We start from the raw sequence: 19886 nt of genomic DNA, 5'->3' as shown, positions 1-19886 counted from the left end.
AAAGTACGTGTGGAGGGAAAGTGCCGTGCGTGGCAATATGCTCAGTGGTAATATCCTTAGAGTCCAGTGTCTATAAAATAAATGTGCAAGGTAGACTGAACGTGTAATGCACAAGTTAGTTTGCACTCATTATTTGAACGTGTAAACGAGCCTGAAGACGATCGTGAATGGGATAATTCGATCTTGCGGGCAACACGAGCCAAAAGTGATCGTACCTAATCAGAGGGCCGTGAACGATGTTAAAACACCGGGCACCCTCCCCGTCCCGGTCTTATTTACGCCCCGGGGGCCAATAAGTCAATTTATCACACCGTGATTTCGGGCGTTAAGTGGTTATCACTGACTCATACGTATACGCCCGGCCGTCTAGACAGCCGAGCCTATTTCGGGCATAAATCACTGCACGTTCGGGCGGTTGGCTGGCTGGCTGGCGTACGGTGCGTAATAATGAGCAAGCGAGCGTAACACGCGACCCTTTACGAACCGTAGGACGAGGTGAAACGAGTGCCCACCACCCCGTAAGGGAACGTGGAAGGGATTAGCGTGCTTGCTGTGTTGTCCGTACTTGATACTAAGAGCCCCGAGTAACACGCGGAATTCTTTGGGTCGAACCTTTCGGGCTTTAAGAGCCCGCGGGCAGAGAGGCTTCTTTGATTTCCATCTTTGTACACGGGCGTGAAACGGAATTTTTTTTGTCCCTTCCATTTGGGGTTCAGACGACGAGGTTCCTTTTTCTTTCGCGAAGCCGTATATGACGCGTGCTCTACGTTTAAACATCGAGTTTTTTAACGGAGGTTGCGAGGACCCCAACTTACATCTCCTGGACATAAGGGTTTCCAAACTGAGATCCCCTGAGCCCAAGAACTCTAGCTTGAAACATCTTGGACCCAAAGACCCCAGCTTGAAGCTTCCTGGACCCAAGTATCCAAACTTGGGATCCCCTAGATCCCTGGTTCTTGGGCTTGAGTCCTTGAGTCTGTGGGGTCTTTAGCATCAGGTCCTTGGATTCAAGGTGTTCCACGACTTAGATCCTTGAGTCCAGGGGATCACTGGCCTAGGTCTCTGACTATAAGTCACATTTCAGCCTTTCGGTATTAGGTTAGCTTAATTCGAGTCTATTCGTCCTAGGTTGAACCGATTCAAGTCTCAGAGCCCTCAGTTGCACTACCTCCAGACTTACTGCCTCTTGACTTCGTTCAACTCAAATCTCTCGAGCATCTGTCGTACTATTAATTCCAGTCTCTTGTTCTACGATTGATCCGTCTTCTGTCTCGCTATCCGAAATTCTTCCATTCCATGTCTCACGGTTCCCAGGGTACACTAATTCGGCTCCCTCGTCCCTACATTACACTATTTACAATCATTCGACCCCCAGTTCGCGTCCATCCAAAACTATCAATTCACGCAAGTCAAATCCATTGTCCATTCGAATGAAGTTCTAACCGTCCTAATAATTCGAAATTATTAGACCAAATGCACAGTGAATTTGAACGCGCACCATTCGTTTCAAACTAAACGTACCTTCGTCGCTAACATACAACACGAATCCTCTAAACAGTGTCCCATACCACCCATTATCACATAATTCCCCGAATGCAAAAGTTCGCCACGACATGCGACTAAGTAGCTCCGCCATCTCCCAGCCACGGTGAATTCACCGTGTTCCACGTCCTTAAACCTCGGTTTCCGAAACGGTACAATAAACCCGGAAGCACCGACAGAGTCGGAGGACCTCCCAGTCTCGAAATACCAGCGTGGAATCAGCGTCGAAACAGGGTTGGGGGGATGGGAAGCGGGTAACGATAATTCCGTATCGTGTCTAACCGAACGAAATACCCGTGGTTGGGGCGCGGCCATGGATTATGGAAGTTGCCTAAAGTTTCACGAAGTCGCGGAAAACGACCGAGACTCGGTCCTGGATTCCGACTGCTCTCACTCGTCCCCGTTCACTAGTACGTACGGTGTGTGTGTGCGGCATTGTGCTACGGCTGGCAACGGCCAAAGAGTGCAGCAGCTCGGAATGGCGGGTCCTTTGATCCTCCCTCGAGGAAGCCGCGCGCCGCCTAACGGGATTACCCCGCCCCAAGTAATTGCTCGTGAATGCGCAGATATACGGCGCGCGCGGGCGACAATGGGAGCACGTCGATTCGACGGTGACTGGTGACGTCTGACGTATGTACTGTGTATGTATGTGTGTCTCTGTATATCCATCGTGATTGTGTCGATGCGCCCAGTGACCTTCGAAGGAGATGATTCGGGGTGGGATAAGGGAATGTACTCTGCTCCTTGAGCGGTCTTAATGTTTTGTGTATGTACACGATTGGCCATTTGGGTGGAAGATTCCGTGGGAAATTGGAACGTCTTTGGGGATGATACATAAGCTGATAAACGGGGTAGGTACTGGGTGGGAATGTTAACGGACTGGGTCCTGGAAGAAGTTTGTAAGATTCTCATCCACCTTGTCGAAATAATGGATCGACGTTATTATGTAGGGCTGAGAATAATTAACACTAGAACTAACAGCTAGTGGGTTTTTATCTTTTGTTGCCATCTCTGATTTTAACGAAGATATATTTTACTAATGAAAAGGTATTTATGACATATTATATTGACGAATATTTATTGAAAAAGTAATATAACTGGATGACTACCACCTCATTCAGTAGCTTTTATATCGACTACTTGTTCCGTTCGGTATTAGTACCTTTTTTCGATACCCAGTTTCGGAACCGAAAGTATCAATACTAAAAATACTCGGTATCGAAACGAAAGTATCGATTATTTATTTGTATTTACTTGGATCATTCCTACACGTGTAACGAAGGCGTCTCGGCACCCGTTGTTATCACCCTGTCGATGCTTGGCACAAACAGATAGACGTACCCGCCCCGTCGCGGCGGGTACACTGATTGCGGACGGAGACCCCAACCGTCCCGGACCCAGGGCGTTTTCTCGCCCTCGAGCGTCCGAGGCTGCTCCCAATCAGAGACGAAAATCAAATTGTTTAACACAGCGGACACCAACTGCTATTTAGAGGTGGCATCTGTACCCCCTTCCGTACAATAAACAGGAACAAGATTCCATCGATTGGCCCGCGGTGCAAAGGAAAAGTATCGTGAATCCTATGATGAATTTGCTTTCGAAACTTGAATTCGATCGATGATCTTCGAATGTAACATTAATACAGTTGAAACCGAAAAGATGCTCAAGAAGAACAATCACGCATGGAACAACGCAAGCAGCACAAAATACTGAAAACATATCCATCCAATATTTAAAAAGAGATTCAATCTCATATTACAAAAAAAAATATTTCATCCAAATATAAAATAAACATTTAAATCTTCCACGGTTAATAATACGTCGACGTGATGTTTTTTTTCTCTATAATAATAAAAATTTCTTTTCGACCAGCTACATTTTTTTCCTGGATCACTGTGACGACCGGTCCAATTACGCGTTGTTCCATCCGGCTAGATGGAGACGATCAAACCGATACAGGCGCGGACGGATACCGTGCGTCGTCGCGACAGAAGGGATTTCCCGTAACGAGAGCATATAACGAGGCGAAATTAAGGGGCATTGTGCCTTAAACAGATTGCACACTCGTGCGGGAACGTGACCGTTGGCCGCGCTGCCCCCCCCCCCCCTCAACCGCCGTACAAACGCGCGAGGTCGGAGTAGAGACACCCGATAAGGCGGCAGAAGAGGCAGCGGAATCGTCGATGGAATCGGATGGCCCCAGGGGGAGGGAAACGTATACGGGAGCACTCAGACCCCGTGTTTGCCTACACGGAAATCCTCTCTAACGGATTCTAACGCTCGACCGGGCTTGTACTTTTTCATCTTCGATCCGACCGACCCGGGTTTTCTCTTGTAACTGGCTGAGACCTCGACTGGCTAGAGTTTGGAAGATTTGGCTTTTGTCGTTAGCTCCATGTTTAGAAAGTAATGTTTCTGGGTGGGGAGAGTGAATGAAAACTTTGGGAGCGACTGAAATGGAGCTAATGTAGCCGTACTTGGAAATAGGAATTGTCATATTTTGCTTCTAATCCTTGTGAAAGTGAAGATTTGCCTTTACACTGGCCGAATATAAGCTTACGGTCAGTCAACTGATCCAATGCTTTAGTCACTCTTGGAAATAGGAATTATCATATTTTGCTTCTAATCTTTGTGAAAGTGAAGATGTGCCTTTATACTAACCGAACTTGGACTCAGAATCAGTTAGCTGATTCAGTGGTTTATTCACTAGAGGAATTTTGAATTATTATATTTTGTTTCTGATGCTTGTGAAAGTGAAGATTTGCCTTTACATTAACCCAGGGGTCGGCAAACTACGGATCGCGAGCGACATACGGCTCTTTAGATCCATACATATGGGTCTGAAGTAAACTTGAAAATGAAAATAAAACCAAGGAAGGCAATTTTATGTGTGATATTTTCTCCATTTAATAAAGATATAATTAACAATATAACTTGTTATGGCTACTGCTAGTGTACGAAGTAATTGTACTAAAATTGAATATCGAGTCAATCTCGGTATAAAATAATCCGACAAGAGTTGACCCACAACCAACCAAAATTGAACAGTACGCTGGAGAGCTTCTTCGCGAAAGGTTGAAACGTCCCATCAAAATGGCCGCCGGCGATATGCCGCTTACGAAACCGAGTCCGTGTTTGCTCGCTCGAGCAAATTAACGGTGGACGTGACTGGTCAATTAACACGGAGGCGCTTTGATGTTGATACTCGGATCGGTCGGTTAATGGGGTGACATTATGGGGAGCGGGTGTTTGAGTTCTGGAAATGACGTTTTATTCAGAGATTGGGAAGGGGGGATTGGTTCGATTAAACCGATAGTGGTCTGTGGACTCGTTTGGGAATTGGTTTTCGGAATTTGTAACGGAGCCCATAGTTCGACGGTATTGGATTACAGAAACTTTGTTTGCCAGGATTGGGACTGTCTATTTTATAATAATAATAATTTACTTAACAAGGAAAAGCCTTTAGTATAAACAAATAATGGTAGTTACCAAAATTAGATTCAAAAAATGAAATAAACTGTGAATAGGAGATGATATTGTATTGATTCGAGATTCTTCTCCTTTTTTTCAGGATACGGAAGCAGCTTATCGAAGTCAGCACTGGACACGCACACCCACCTCAGGCAGCCTGGTATGTAGTAGGTAGATATTTTTTAGAAGTTAAAGCTCTTGTATTATTCGAAAATTCTTTCATGAGAACACTTATGACCTCTAATAGATCGGATATGGGAGGCTCCACTGTACTTTCATTGAAAGACCAAGTGGAATCATTCCCAGAAGCTCATTAATCATTTTCTAAAATTCTATTTAAATAAATGAAACTTAGTATCAGTAAAAGTGATTGTTCTATTATCCGAACATACTTCCATTGAATATATACTTCATTTGAATATATACTTCCATTGAAAGAAAAAAGGGGTGGTGGGGGTGGCAATCGTTCCCTGAAGCTCGCTAATCGTTTTCCACAAATAGGACTCGGATAATCGACGCACTGGGGACCTAACGTGTTAATCGTCACGCTGTTAGGTGCATAATGAAGGGGTATACAGGCGCGAGAAAGGCAGGAAAAAAAAAAGGAAAGAAATGATCACGTGGGCGCAACAGTAGCGGGGGCCAGTGACGCGTGAGCCAATCGACGGGTCGATTTTTCCAAAGCAATTGCACGGAATGACCTTCACGATTATTACGCTGGTGCGCTAATCACGCGAACGGTGGCCCTGCTGTCCCTCCCTCCTTCGAATACCGACATTTTTTTTTACCGACACGCCCGAAAATTACTCGTGCCCCGACGATCGATCGCTATAAACGAACGGCTACGTGCGCGCCCGTCCCCGTCATTATCGGTATTAAAAATTAGAATCGTGAAATCAGCGAGTTAATCTGATCCAACTAAAATTACGTGGCGTGTGATCGGGGGAGAGAATAAAGATGGAGATTTGGCCCAAGGTGCTGCTTATACTTGGACGGATTTTTGTTCACTGTAAACATTAAGTCGATAATTTCGTGGTTATACCTAGTGACGCTTAGAAACGTAACTATGAAGTTCTGAAATCGTCCCCATATTTTATACAGTTCTGTTATTTCTGATTGGGTGTACTAATATACAGGGTGTTAATAAAAATGTGGAACAAATTCACTAGGTTGATTCTGCATGTCAGACCAGGACAACTGTACTACACATTTAGTTACCTTCTGTGCTCTAGAATGGTACAGAAACTTTCTGATATCTTTCCAATTTCGATTCTTTATCCCAGACCAATATCGATTACCCTTCAATTCAGACGAATTCGAATTCTGATTTCCCTCGAAATAAAGCAGACCATTCGCTTCCCAAAGCGAAACGATATAAATTCCTACGGTGATTCGGACTAAGAATGACCGCGAACTGATTTTAAATAGTAACAGGGTCACCGATATTTTTCTGGTTCTACTTGCCGAAGAGAAAGGTCCAAGGGAAGAAGTTTTCGGAACCTTCTGACCCGGTATTTCTCTCGTCGATTCCGGGGTTCCCTAGTTTCGACGGATAAATGGACGTGCCGCGCCCCCTTTCCCATTATTAACTTGTAAGTGAATTACCGTTCGATCGAAAGACGATCGGCCCGCGCAACGCGTGTGCACGAATGGGGGGAATTCATCGGGCGAAACGACCTTTGAGGTCCAAGCGATTCACCCATCATACTGTGACCCTCCATCCGTCTCTTCCTCATAATCGCAAGGGGGGGGGGGACGTACATTTTCATGGAAGAACGTCTTGAGTTGTCTGAGGTTGAAACTCACCCCTCTGGTTCGCCGGACTTTCCCCGTTTCCGCTATTGTTCTTTACTCCTGGACGTTGCTACCCTGGTCACTTAACCCATTAAGGACCAAACGCAATGATACGATACGATTTTTACACGTTTTATTCTTTGCAATATTACATACACTGCTTGGCATAACTAGGTACAGCACCACAAAAAAAAATTTCAAGGCGCAGCCAGGGGGTGGGACACTTGCCAAAAAAATTGTATTTTACCCTCCCCTCCCACCCTTCCCAGAGTTACAAAATTTTTGCGTAATATTTAATATTGCAGTATAATTTGAAACACGACCAACAGCCTCTATTAACAAAAACGCACACATTTTCAACGATTTATGACTAAAAACAAAATAATGTGTGTCTGGCTACGTACTGCCTTTTTCACTGTGGCAATCGATGTGTTAATATTTTTGCTCCCCCTAAATACACGCAGTGTATTACGAAGAAGGAACTGCGACGAACGAGGAAACAGGAGTACCCAAAGTCTGGAAGATTCGTATAGTTTTACGTTGGCCCGAGACCATTTTCAAAATCGTCGGCAATCTTCAAGAACGTCACGGGAAATGGCAATTTCTGTTTAGGCCGATTATCGAGATTAAACGATTCCAGGGCCACGAAATTGCCCGGAATTATCACGCACCGCTTTCGTTCCCGCGCGCGATAACCGAGGAAATCGCGAGAAATCGCGTTTCCCGTGCGCACGGTTTCTCCCCGTCGAGGAAAAGGGAAACGAAGAAACAACAATCCGTGACAAGCTGAAATTTTTCTTCCTTCGGCCGAATAGAAGGCGTAATTCCTTTTTGTTTCTCCTCCGTTCCTTCTACTCGTCGTTCCCCCCCCCCCCTACGGGAGAGCATATACCTATCCATTACACGGTTGTTTCCCAGTCCTCCCCGTATCGCCCTTTAAAAGCCTTACAATGCGTCATCACCGTCGTTTCGCTACTGCTCAGACCTGGAGTGCCCTACAGCCGTACAAAAGGATATAATCGCAACCCTACAATAGAATAGAGTTCGTTTGGATCATAATAATTTCAATTGGAAGGAACGGGAACGACGGAGTGGTTCAAAGGGCGTACGCGCAATGTCTTCCATGAGGGAAAGGGGGGAGAGGGCACGCTCGCGGAACCGAGCATCGAGGTTTCAGCTCAGCGAGCCTGTTCCAAATTGCGAACACCCCCCCCCCCAACTCCCCCGCAGTCGAAAAGCATCGAGAGACCTGATTTTCACGATGCTCGAGGGAACGTTATTCGATGACAATTCTATGAAACGTATGAAATGACACGAATTATTCCTGCACTCAATAGTTCGAAGTCCAGAAATTAGTGACAATGCGTAGAAAATACTTTTTTAACGCTAACCGTACCGACCGCCCATCAAATGATCGGTTTTAAATTCGGTACAAATAGGTATATAAAAGTCTCGGTACGGTTAGTGTTGAAAACGACGAGAAAACACGCAAAAGCGGCAGGGACAGTAGACATAACCTTGTTTATGTGCAGGTCTTTGTCATTTCTAACAGAGTTCAATACGAAATGAAGATTCTTTAAAAGAAATTTCGTACCCAGATAGCACATGACGCTTCGAAGACGGCTTAAAGACGCCTTAAACCTAAAATAGCCATAAAACAGGCGTTTTTAAGGCGTCATGTGCTATCTGGGTATGAAAGGCTTTCGGCCAAGATATGCAGAATCTGAACCAATAAACTGTCTTATTGAAAGAAGAGTTTTGGGTAGATTCGACAGAAAGTTTGGTTAATTGGTTTATTTATAGAGAATATGGGAGGGGGTGTGGTATGTCAAAGACAACTTGACCTGATACGAGGCCGATGTTTCGATGATATTTTCAGATCCGTACCAAATGTTCGGAGCGACGAGCAGTCGCCTCGCAAGCTCCGGTTCCGGTCAGATTCAGCTTTGGCAGTTTTTGCTCGAGCTACTCTCGGACTCGAGCAACGCCGCGTGCATCACGTGGGAGGGAACCAACGGCGAATTCAAGTTGACTGACCCGGACGAGGTGGCGAGACGCTGGGGCGAAAGGAAATCCAAGCCTAACATGAATTACGACAAATTGTCCAGGGCTTTGAGGTGAGTGACGTCTCTGATGAACCTCGAACCTGTATCCTAAATATCCCCTCCGATCGCATAGTAGTATTTAGTAACTGTACCATAGGCGCAGCATCGATTTAACAGCATAGGCTGTGGATTTCAAACATTTGCAGCGTACAGGATTGTTTAAAAATTCAGTCGATTGGATATACACAACAAATCGACATCATCGATCCACGTACACTCTGTGAGCGACAACCGAAACAGGAACCACCAGAATATTTACTACTGAATCGAAATGATTGCTTTATCAGTAGACGATGATGAGAACAATCAGAAAACGAGGTACTAGACTCACGAATCCTCGTACAATTCGTAAAACATACCTGTCAGTTGCATACAACGACAATCAAATTAGTCTACACGCGACATCCGAAGATTTTGAGGTTAGGTTGACCCTGTTCCACCCCATGATCACTGTCAAGCTAGCGAGAGTCTTAATAACACCATCCAGTATACAAGCATACAACATCGAACTGTTTACTCGTATACCTCCGAAATCTGAGAAACTAACCTCAAACACGTTCGAATCGCGCCAAACAACCTTGCTCTCCACCTCCTGACAAAAACTCGAGGCAAAAAGGGGGGCGACAGAAAAGAGAGCAAGGAGACGAGAAATCCATCAAACGCGAACATTTAATGGGTAAACGTCCGTATCGGAGAGAAAGTAAATTCGTTCGACTGCGCGCAGCCATCCCAGCCGGGTCGGAGAAGGGGTGGGAATGGGGTGGAGGGGGTGGGACGTAGGCAAGGGGGAGAGAAATTTCAATCACCGAGAGTCAGACCGACGGCAGACGCGGCTATTATTTTTCGATCAGATCGACTGATTATATTACGCGACTGCTCGACCCCTCCCCCCTCCTACCTTCCTTCAGCCGCCCCCGCAACCGTGCGCGATCGCTCGCCGCGAGAAGTTTTCCAACGGAGCCGCCGCGGAACCGTAAACATTCACGACGAGAAAAAAATCCTCCAGGGGGTTCACCCGTCGCGCCGCGGAAGCGGCGTCGTTATCAGGCGCTGGCAAATGGAATTTATTAAATAAGACTCCACGAGCGACGACCAACCACCGTGCACGCGCGCCTTTACGACCAAACCCGGCCATTTCGCGCGGTCGCCTTCGTAAATCGCGACTTTTATGGCGGAACGCGTCCGCGGTGTGGCTCGATCGTATCTCACACGAAACTGGGCCGGGGGTGCGGGTGTAGAGAAGAAAAAAGTTAGAAAATCAAGGAACACCGGGTTCCACTCAGCCCCGGATCAGTGCAACATTCATAAAATCATATCTAATACCCTCTATAAACACGCTACCAGACTCAACCGAAGTGACTATAGAGAGGGAATGCACATAGGATAATGCTATCATAAACGATATATGTTAAAAAAAAATGTGAAAATACAACTCTCTAATCGGTGTAACATTCACGAAATTATATCTAATGCTCTCTATAACGACGTAATCAGACTAAATTGAAGTGACTATAGAGGGAGTATGTACACTGACGTGCAAACTCTGCTTCCTCTAGGGGAAAAAAACAATCTAGGGGTTAGGGCCTCCTACTGGTTGATAAATTTATTTCAAATAGTGAAATAAATGTTAAACCGAATGTTAATTTCGCATAATTATCAATAACTCCGAGACCAAGTGGTAGGAGGTCTTTCCCTTACATCACCTTTTCCCCTAGCGGAAGCCGAGCTTGCTCGCAAGGGTACAGTGGATAATGCTGTTAGTAGCTAGACGGCGGACGCTCTAAGAACTCGCATATAGGGATTAAGCAGTCAAGATATAATGTTATTAATTATTTACTTCAAATACTTCGACTGTATATGGTAATGATATGTTTCGGTAAACTTCCGAACGGCATTACCCTGACCTTGACATATATTATCAAGGTCATCATCCATACCCTGAATCCAATTGAATTTACCCCGGCAGCAAACGAGGATCCGTCTTCTCTGTTTTCCAGGTACTATTACGACAAGAACATCATGACGAAGGTGCACGGGAAAAGGTACGCGTACAAGTTCGACTTCCAGGGTCTGGCCGCGGCAACGCAGCCAGCGGCGGCGGACCCGGCCGCGTACAAATACCAAAGCGAGCTGTTTATGTCCGGTTACGGTCACGCGAAGCTGAATCTAATGCCGCCACCGGCCGCCTCGGTCTCGGTGTCCGTACCCGGTGGACTGTTCCAATCGGCGTCCAGCTACTGGTCGACGAGTCCCGGCGCGAACCTGTACGCTGGCCACCACACGGCGTCCGGCCATGTGCCGCCCCATCTGGGCACCTATCCGCATTACGCATGACCCACCGCCGAGCATTGGGGCGCACTGGGCACGCCGCGTTAACGTGTGTTTCTTACCAAGGAAGAATTAAGTGACCGTGTCGCGTCGTCGCCGCGACTGGTCAGAATACGCGTACCGTCGGCCTGCACCACGGACGGCTCTGAACCCCCATCGTCTGTGCCTACTTTGGCACAAAAAGATCCTTTGCTGTCCGACTGCAGTAGTGGAGTCGGAGCCTAACCTAGCCGGTTAGCTTCTGGTCAGCCATCTATCCCCACTCTGCCCCTCTTGTCTGTGGCGCCACGACGGTCGCCGCGCGAACTTATAGGTTGACTAATCGAATTTCGTTGTTGGCACAGTCTCCTGAGGTCGGAAGACTCTTCACACCTTTTGGGCCCCGTTTGTTTTGTTGAAATTTGAGGTGGTTGGGAACTAGCAAGTCGCACTGTGGCCACAGTAGGTATGTACAGTAAACGTTGGATTATTGTCCGAGAATTGGGACCGATGTGTCGAGGGGAATCCCGTCTCATTGGTGGGGATGAACATCGGGTGCTTGCGCTGTAAATCGTCTTGGACAGTAATCGAACTTTGACTGTACTTATGGTTTTGGGTGCTGAAGTATAAGAATTGAGCGGAATAAACGGTGTGAAGGGTTTTGGGCCTCACTGGGGACCTAAATATTATTTAGACTCTGATTTGGATCAATTGTTCAATGTCATTGGCTATTTAAACACAGAAATCGACTCCTATACTGATATTTTCTTGTGTTCTAAATATATCCGAATGTCATTTTGGATTTTCTATCTGGAAAGCGTCTTTCTATAGACGACTGTCCTGCCGTCTGTTTGGACAGAGTGGGGAAAGTAACTGGGCCAGAGGGGAGGAGCTCTGAGAACTGGAGTGGGGGAAGTACCTCTAAAGCTCATTCAGGAGACCACCAGTAGCCGCAACGCGACATGTATTTCGCTGCTCGTGATATTCGAGAAACGCATCGATCAACGTGATTGGTTCTTATATCACGGGACGCGACGATCGCTCGATCCGCTTGTGGAAACGGTTTTTCACAGCGTGGAAATTGTTCCGAAGAAAAAAATCACGCCGTTCAAGGCCGACGGTGCGCCCGAATTATTGTAAGAACGTTGTACATACAATATAATGGATTACGTAAGTACAGGGTCGCGCGTTCGCCAGGACGATTCTCGACACTTCAGTTCGTCCAAGATTTCAGGGAAACGTTCGTGAGAAAAACAGTATACATGAAATATCGAATATTTTTAAAACCTGGTTCTCAGTTTATGGTTTAACATTGAGCATCAAAATGTGAAAATTTAAAAAGTAACTAAAACCAAACGGCTCGATTTCGATGAAAATTTATTTAAGAATATCATATATATTAAGAAGTACATTTCAGAAACATGTTTTCGAAATATTTCATGTTTCGAGAGTATACACGCGAAATATCGCCTTCGAGTGAAAACGCGCCTTTAAGCCATCGGGAACTCTAGATTTTTCGAATCTTCGATATCGAGATTTCATGAAAACGGACTGTCGAGTGTCGTGTACGAGTTTCTCAGCAATTTTTTTTTTTATATTCGAACATGGATGAATCGTATGTCGAGAACGATTCTGTCTCAACGGAACGTCGTCCTGTGCGGGAATAAGAAACCAGACGATGCTCGGAATCGAGAAACGCCAGGGGTATTCCCAACCGGATGGAATCGAGCATGCGCATTTTTAAGGGTAGTATCCATTAACGGCGAGGCGGTTTTATACTTCGAATAACCAATGAACGAGCGAAACGTATCGAGGAATCGACTCGAATATCGATTCGTGATGTACAGGTAGACTCGACGCTTTCACGATCGATGGTTTCCATGAAATCCCTGAACCTTAAGGCTACTTCTCATCTGTATACTTACAACTGAAATTTAAATCGAAAACAAACATGAAAATACAAAAAATACGTCGTCGATCTCGAAGTTTAAATTTAAAAAAAAAAACGATCGTAAACATTACATCGATCACAAAAGTGTCGAGTCAGTCGCGCCCACGACACACGCCCAATCGACGACGTGTGGACGCTTGGAAATGTGTTGGCATGCTCGATTCGGGCCAAGAGTAATGCGTGTATTATAAACTCTTTTAACTTATTTGTTACATAACGATGTATAGATAGAGGAACCGCATATCACCGTTCGTGAAAAAAAAAAAACAATCATTCTTAAGAATCGAGAATCGGCGCGCTCTGTTTCTTTTCGTTTTATTCGCGATCCCCCCTTCGACCAATCGAGACGGTAATGATTTTACACAACGAATTCACGAGGTTATAGTGGTACGGTGCCCTAGCAAGGAATAATAGACAACTAAAAATTTTATACTATTTGTTAGATTTATTTAGAGCCACCTAAGAACCACGAAGTTTTTAATAATTATTTAGTAACGGTGAGATCGACCCAATCCAACCCCAATGATCCATCCCGACGAATGCTCGAGTCGCACCAATCGAAATCGAAAAAGTACAACGTCGAGTCATATCAGAAACCGTTCAAACTCAGCCTCCCCCCACCCCCGCGCGAGATGCGGTCGCTCTATCTATGTGGGTTGAAACTTAGAGATGTTCGATTCTCTTCAAAGAATCGATTCTCAGAACAATTTTGAATCGAATCATGGAGAATCGATTCCCTCAAAAATCTAATACAAAGAAACGATTTTTTAAAAATCGATTCAAAAATCATAATAAATTTCATATTAGATTAATTCTTGATTTCAAGGTATATTTTCCATGATGTATATATATATATATATTCTCTTATATGTGCCAGACATAGATGTGTAATTTTATAAATTTTAAATTCTATAAATGTTAACGTCTATAATGCTAAACGAGTTTCTTATAGCATCATTATATTCAATTGCTTTGCATTCATGGATCTGACATAAGGAGAATATACGTATGATTAAATAATCAAGTAAAAAATTTTCGAAACATTTGATTGTAAAAATAAAGTATTTATTTCCTATTGCCTTCCGTATGAACACCAGCGATCTCGAAGCTAAAACGAAAATTGATCATGAATATGGTGTACTATTCAGAAGTTTATAAAAAAATTTTTGAAAGCTTACTAGTTTTTGTTATAGAGCTCTCCGATATTTGCGATATTCTCGCAAAAATCGAATAGCAGAGAATCGATTCAAAAAATCGACTTTTTTAAGTGAAAGAATCGTTTTTTTAAAGAATCGAATCGGAATCGAACATCCCTAGGTGAAACACGGCGGGTCGGGTCGGCCAGAACGAGGACGCGAAAGTGTCCGTCCAATGGAGCTACCCGACGGGTGACCCAGTCCGCCGCGTGGAAAAGGTGTTGTACCTCTGTCGAAGAAGCGTGTAACTCCTTTCAAGCCGTATACTGTATCATAACATTCGTAAGACCTAAGCATCCCTAGAATTACAACTAACGATTAGCGTAAACCAAAAAAAAATCCCCTCGAGCGGTCCGTGGAACCAACCCACCCGACGGGTCGTTGAAGGTAGCGATGGGTGTTCGAATTTCTTTTAGCCCTGTCCAGGATATTCGGAAGATCGTGTTCGAAGACAGTGACAGTGCTTGAAATTCTGAAGCTGGCCATTAGTTTGACGTTTACCGTTAAACTTCCATAGACAGACACCTTACCACCGCCTTACGTTAAGCAAAAATGCTCATCTTTTAGCAGATAGGCTAGAACAATAACACCAAATATCTCACAAACTAAACCCCTATATGCGACTGGAACAAATCCCACTGGCTTCAGAATTCCAAGCAATCTCTGTTAATCCTAATTAAAAAGTCAATCTCAACACCTGGGTACCTCTGTTAATCCAAACTTTGGACAGACTCCAAAGAACTTAGAGTCTACAAAGTGATCTGGGGCGCGTAGCCCATCGCTGAACGGTAATCCCTGGTTCGAGCCTGATTTTCCAAGCTGGTTCCACGGAACGTGGAGGGGCTCTAATTGTAGATAGGGTGTTTTCATGTGTAGCGTAGGCGTGTAGAGGACACATAGTCTTATAGCGCGAGAGAGTGTGTTCCCGTGCGCGCGATAACGGGATGGAGCAAGGATCGTATGTGTGTGCCTGTGAAATGTGTGTACATGTGTGTGTGTGTGGGCATGATTCTCGAAACTGTGTACGGGAATGATAATAATAAAGATGATGATGGTGATGATGATGATGATGATGATGATGATGATGACGATGATGATGAATGCAAGAGAGAGAACGGACGACGGGGTGTTTGGCACTAGCATAGACCGCGTTAGGCTAGGTAGATAAGCGACCCCTTCGGGCAAGAGGAGAAGGAATTTTCGTCGGATATGTCGGAGGGACACGACCAGAGAGCCACCATCGCGGAAACATCGGAGGGGAGAAGGGGGAGGGGAATGGAGGAGAGGACCGAAGAACACGTTGGACGTTCTGGGGACACAGCAGTCGGGCGCAAAGGGGTGGGGGGGGAGGGGAAGGGGCGCTGTTGTTGTTCTTGTTGTCGTGCGCTTGTATTAAAGTCGCCATGTTCTAATTAAACGTGCCGACGGGGTTGTATCAGTCGTCGGCAAAATCAATGTGGCTCTCGCCTCCTGCTGTATCTGTGGCACGTGTGCGCCGTCCTACGCGACGAGATCGCGGGAACGAGGTAAATATACATATATATTTACACACTACCGTTCGAAAGTTTGAAAGCAATCTTGTTTGTTTTTTGTTTTGTTTACGATAAACGAATCATACTTTGTGAAACTTGTGTGCCTGTGAAAACAGTTTATCGGATATTTTGATTGGTCTGCAGGGAAAAAATCATTTCGAAAAAATATATTACCGAAAATTAATGAGGCTTATCGGTAAAGTAAGAGATATTATTGGTCCTTTGTCTTATTCATTTGAAGAAATTCAAGTGTTCAGCATTGTTACAGATACAACATGAAACTTACGAAACTGTACTTTCTTTCAAATATGTCAATAGGGTTTACTGATCGAAGGTAAGAAAAATTGGGTTTTATTATAAATGATAACGTTATAATGAGACTTATTATTATATATGTAACTGTGATAAAAGTAAAAATGTTGTCAAATGACAACTAATGGAATATGGCATTAGACGGTTTCGAAATGTTATAATGTTCTTGTGAATCATTTATATATCATCTAATATATACAAAGGTGCAATGAAATATTTCTTTGCTAATTTTTAAATACTTTGGAAATGAAAAGGCTAATCACATTTCTCAAAGAATTCTTTATTTTGTCGTATTCTGCTTGTGCGTGCGTGTTCTGTTATTTGTGTGTATGTGTACGTGTATCACACAATTGAGGGAGTATTTTAAAGCAGAATGGAAACACTTATAGATAAAGAATATTTTAAGAAATTAATAAATAGTATTCCCAGAATTTGATTGGAAGTTATTTAAAATAAAGGTGGCTCATTTTGATGAGGGAAAAATTTGATGAAGATAAGTTTTTTTCGTTACTAACGAAATTTTGAAATTATGAAATTTCGTTGATTTTGTTATGTTACAATAAGTAGACATAAACATAAAAGCCTTTGTAATAAAAAAAATCTGTAACTTGACATTTCAAGATTGTACTTAACTGCTTTCAAACTTTTGAACAGTAGTGTACACACGCTATCATCCGTAAATATTTAGACGCTGATATCGAAACGCGTCGATTAATATACTGACACATTCTCGAGGAAACTATGAAACACATGTGGAATTGCCGAAGTTATGCACTACTGCTCATAAGTATTGGGACACCTGGTCTGTATAAAGAAAATATGATGTTTTCGTAAAAATGACATACGTTAGGCCTCACATAGTGCTACTATGAAATAATAAACACCCTAAACAAAATTTATTTCAGACTGTCAATAATATCGTAATGCTTCGTATCATTTATTGCATATTCGATAAGTGTTTCAATACTTATGAACGGGAGTGTACATCGGAACAAGACCACTACATCTGTACCCCACATCCAGAGTGTGGTTAAGTCTACATTTTTTCCAAAAAACCATGCCATTTCACATATTTCCCGTATCAAATTTTGCACAAAATTAAATAGACTCCCGAGAAGTTATCCAAATGCTCGAGGTCACCCTGTAGCGTCTGTACGCGCGACAGAGTTTGCGCTGAGGGTGGTTGGAGTAGACGGAAGCCTGGTAATACCTGTTCCCTGTCTCTCCCGCTTCGTCCAGGGTAAACGAAACCCAGAAAAATCGGAGACAAAGGGAAAGGAACCAGACACAAAAGGACAGAGGGGGGGGGCTGCCTGGGGACGCGCAGTGGGCCAGGGATGAGAGGCTTCTGGAGGGGTTGGAATATAAAAAAAATCACGAAGAGAGGGGGAGAGACAGAGGGATGGAAGGTTGAAAGGAGGAAAGATAAGCAACACACGGTAGGTCAAGCCTTGGTTGTCGGTGGTTGGCGAATTGGTCGGGTTGCCATGGAGAACGGCCGAGGTATTCCCCAGGATTACGGTACCGCCCCAACGGGAAACCCCCATTCGGGAAATTCGTGGCGTCGCCGAAGCTGCCCGCGACGCCGGAGGTTTAGCCCCGACTCGGGGGCTAATCGATTCTGCTACCAATCAGCGCCCGCGCACGCCACCGTCCCTCCCTCGTCCTCCGTTGATGTTCACCCGCCACGACTCTACTACCCTCTTGCAACAACCCCTTTCACCGCGCTGCGTCCCTTGTCTTTATCACCTTGCCCCCTCCCCCACCTTCCCCACCTACACGTGTCCTTCACGCTACCACTTACCTAGACCAGGCGAACCGTCTGATCCTCCGTGTACGGTTATTACCACCGGATAGGAGTTCGGTCTTGATAGAGGGAACGGAGAGAGGGGAGGCTGAGTACCGGCCAATCGACGCGCTTTAACCCCTTTCTACGGTCTTTCCTTTGTTTAAGGGGAAAGTGGCTGTGGGAGAGGGGGGTTGGTAACAGTCGAAGAGTAATTAAAAGAGATCGCCTTTTACTCCAGACTGTTTCGTTTTCGCTTCTTTGGGGAGGATCGTTTTTGGGGATGATGCGACAGAACCCTCGACGGGGATCCACTGGTTTTCCGGGACGGCGACCGAGGGTGAGTTGCGGGAAACGGTGAGTACTGGGAGATTATATTTCGTTGATTCGTCGCCGCGTAACTTCCGGCGGGGAACGGGATATTTGATGGATTTTCTTGGTTAACGTCGGCGGTGGGAGTATGGAATTTAAGTGTTTTAAGGGTAGTTGGTGCGATTGGTAAGAATTGAAGGATATACAGGGTGAGTCGGGGTAAGTGTACCACTGAAATTTACTCATAGACTACTTGTTGGGTAAAAAAAAATGTTTTAACCTTCAGTCTGTGCATTGGGGTAATTTGGGAAAATCTAATTTATTCTCTCTTAACACGTTGACTACCACAGTGAAAAATACTGTACGTAGTTAGCCACATTTTCTTTTGTTTGTTTTTTGGAATCATACATCATCGAAAATATATGCGTTTAGTTAATAGAGGCTGTTCGTCATGTTTTACATTATACTGCGATAGTAATTTTACGCAAAATTTTGTGACGTTATTTAAATAATGAAGCCTCTTTGCAATACAGGTGTCGCCTGTATTTGGATGACGTGGTAGTCAAAGTGTTAATAGAAATTCTTTTGACAAATTAAGCGCCATTTATGTCCCAATGAATACAATTCATTCTGGACTAATGAGCCACCTCTATTAGTTTCGATACTGTGTCCTTCATTCTTATAATAATAATATTTTTATCATTTTCATTACATGATGGTGCATAATGTGTTAATCACACAGGTTAAGAAGAAATTCGTGAGACAACAGGGATAATTGTTCATGAAAACATAAACGAAAGGTCTACAAGATTGGAATTTAGGACTTTGTTTTAAAAAACCTACAACTTTCAAATCTGCCACGCATTTTTTCCGGTCACGTGACCAAGCAGTTTCACTGTACTTTGAAAAGTTGTTAAGAATCTTAAAAAGCAAGAATTCGATTTATTTCCCGAATCCAATACCATCATTCAAAATATAATTCACGTGAACATGTTTATATTATTGCCTGTCATTATGTTATGAGTTATTAGACAAACGTTTCAATATGATAGCAAAGTTATTACGTACCTAAGCTTTGAAGTAAGATGACGGTTGCTCGTAGACCCACTTTTTACTTTTCCGCGAAAATTCCAAAAAGATATCTTCTATCTTACACAACTCACTTCCTTAGGAAAACAACGTGTTTAATTACAATATTTAACTAATGGAACGTGATAAAATCAAATAAATTTTTGTAAATCTATCAACAAACACTTAAGTGATCACACCGCACGCCCGTTTCACCCGTTTCAAATCTACGAAGCAATCGAGATGGCGTAACCGTCTTGTCACCTGAGAAGAACACTTGAACATCAAATGTTCTAGTCGCGTTACATTTTTTTTTTCAAATGTTGGCAGCTCTGAATGAAACGCTCTTTTCAAAGTTTTCTAAACGAGACTTTTACATTGCTTGGTAGGGAAAGGGCCTCCTGCTATTTGGTATCGAGAATTATTAAAATATATGTCAAATTAACATTCGATTAAACATTTATTTTCGCACTTGAAATCAATTTACCAAGTGGTAAGAGGCCTTCTTTT

The 19886-nt window shown here is 44.0% G+C and overlaps 1 protein-coding gene across 1 annotated transcript in view; it reads left to right on the top strand.

The window, feature by feature from the left end:
* Positions 1-11246, top strand: part of LOC107186648 (DNA-binding protein D-ETS-3) — a 55927-nt gene extending 44681 nt beyond the window's left edge. The window contains exons 4-6 of the mRNA XM_015574563.1: positions 5114-5173; positions 8687-8924; positions 10910-11246. Of these exons, the coding sequence (XP_015430049.1) occupies positions 5114-5173; positions 8687-8924; positions 10910-11246 (635 nt within the window). The remainder of the gene's footprint in view (positions 1-5113; positions 5174-8686; positions 8925-10909) is intronic.
* Positions 11247-19886: the final 8640 nt, after the last annotated feature.

Source organism: Dufourea novaeangliae, unplaced genomic scaffold (assembly GCF_001272555.1).
Source record: "Dufourea novaeangliae isolate 0120121106 unplaced genomic scaffold, ASM127255v1 scaffold65, whole genome shotgun sequence".
NCBI lineage: Eukaryota > Metazoa > Arthropoda > Insecta > Hymenoptera > Halictidae > Dufourea > Dufourea novaeangliae.
Note: the sequence above shows the minus strand (reverse complement) of the source record. Positions and strands in the feature narration are given on the sequence as shown.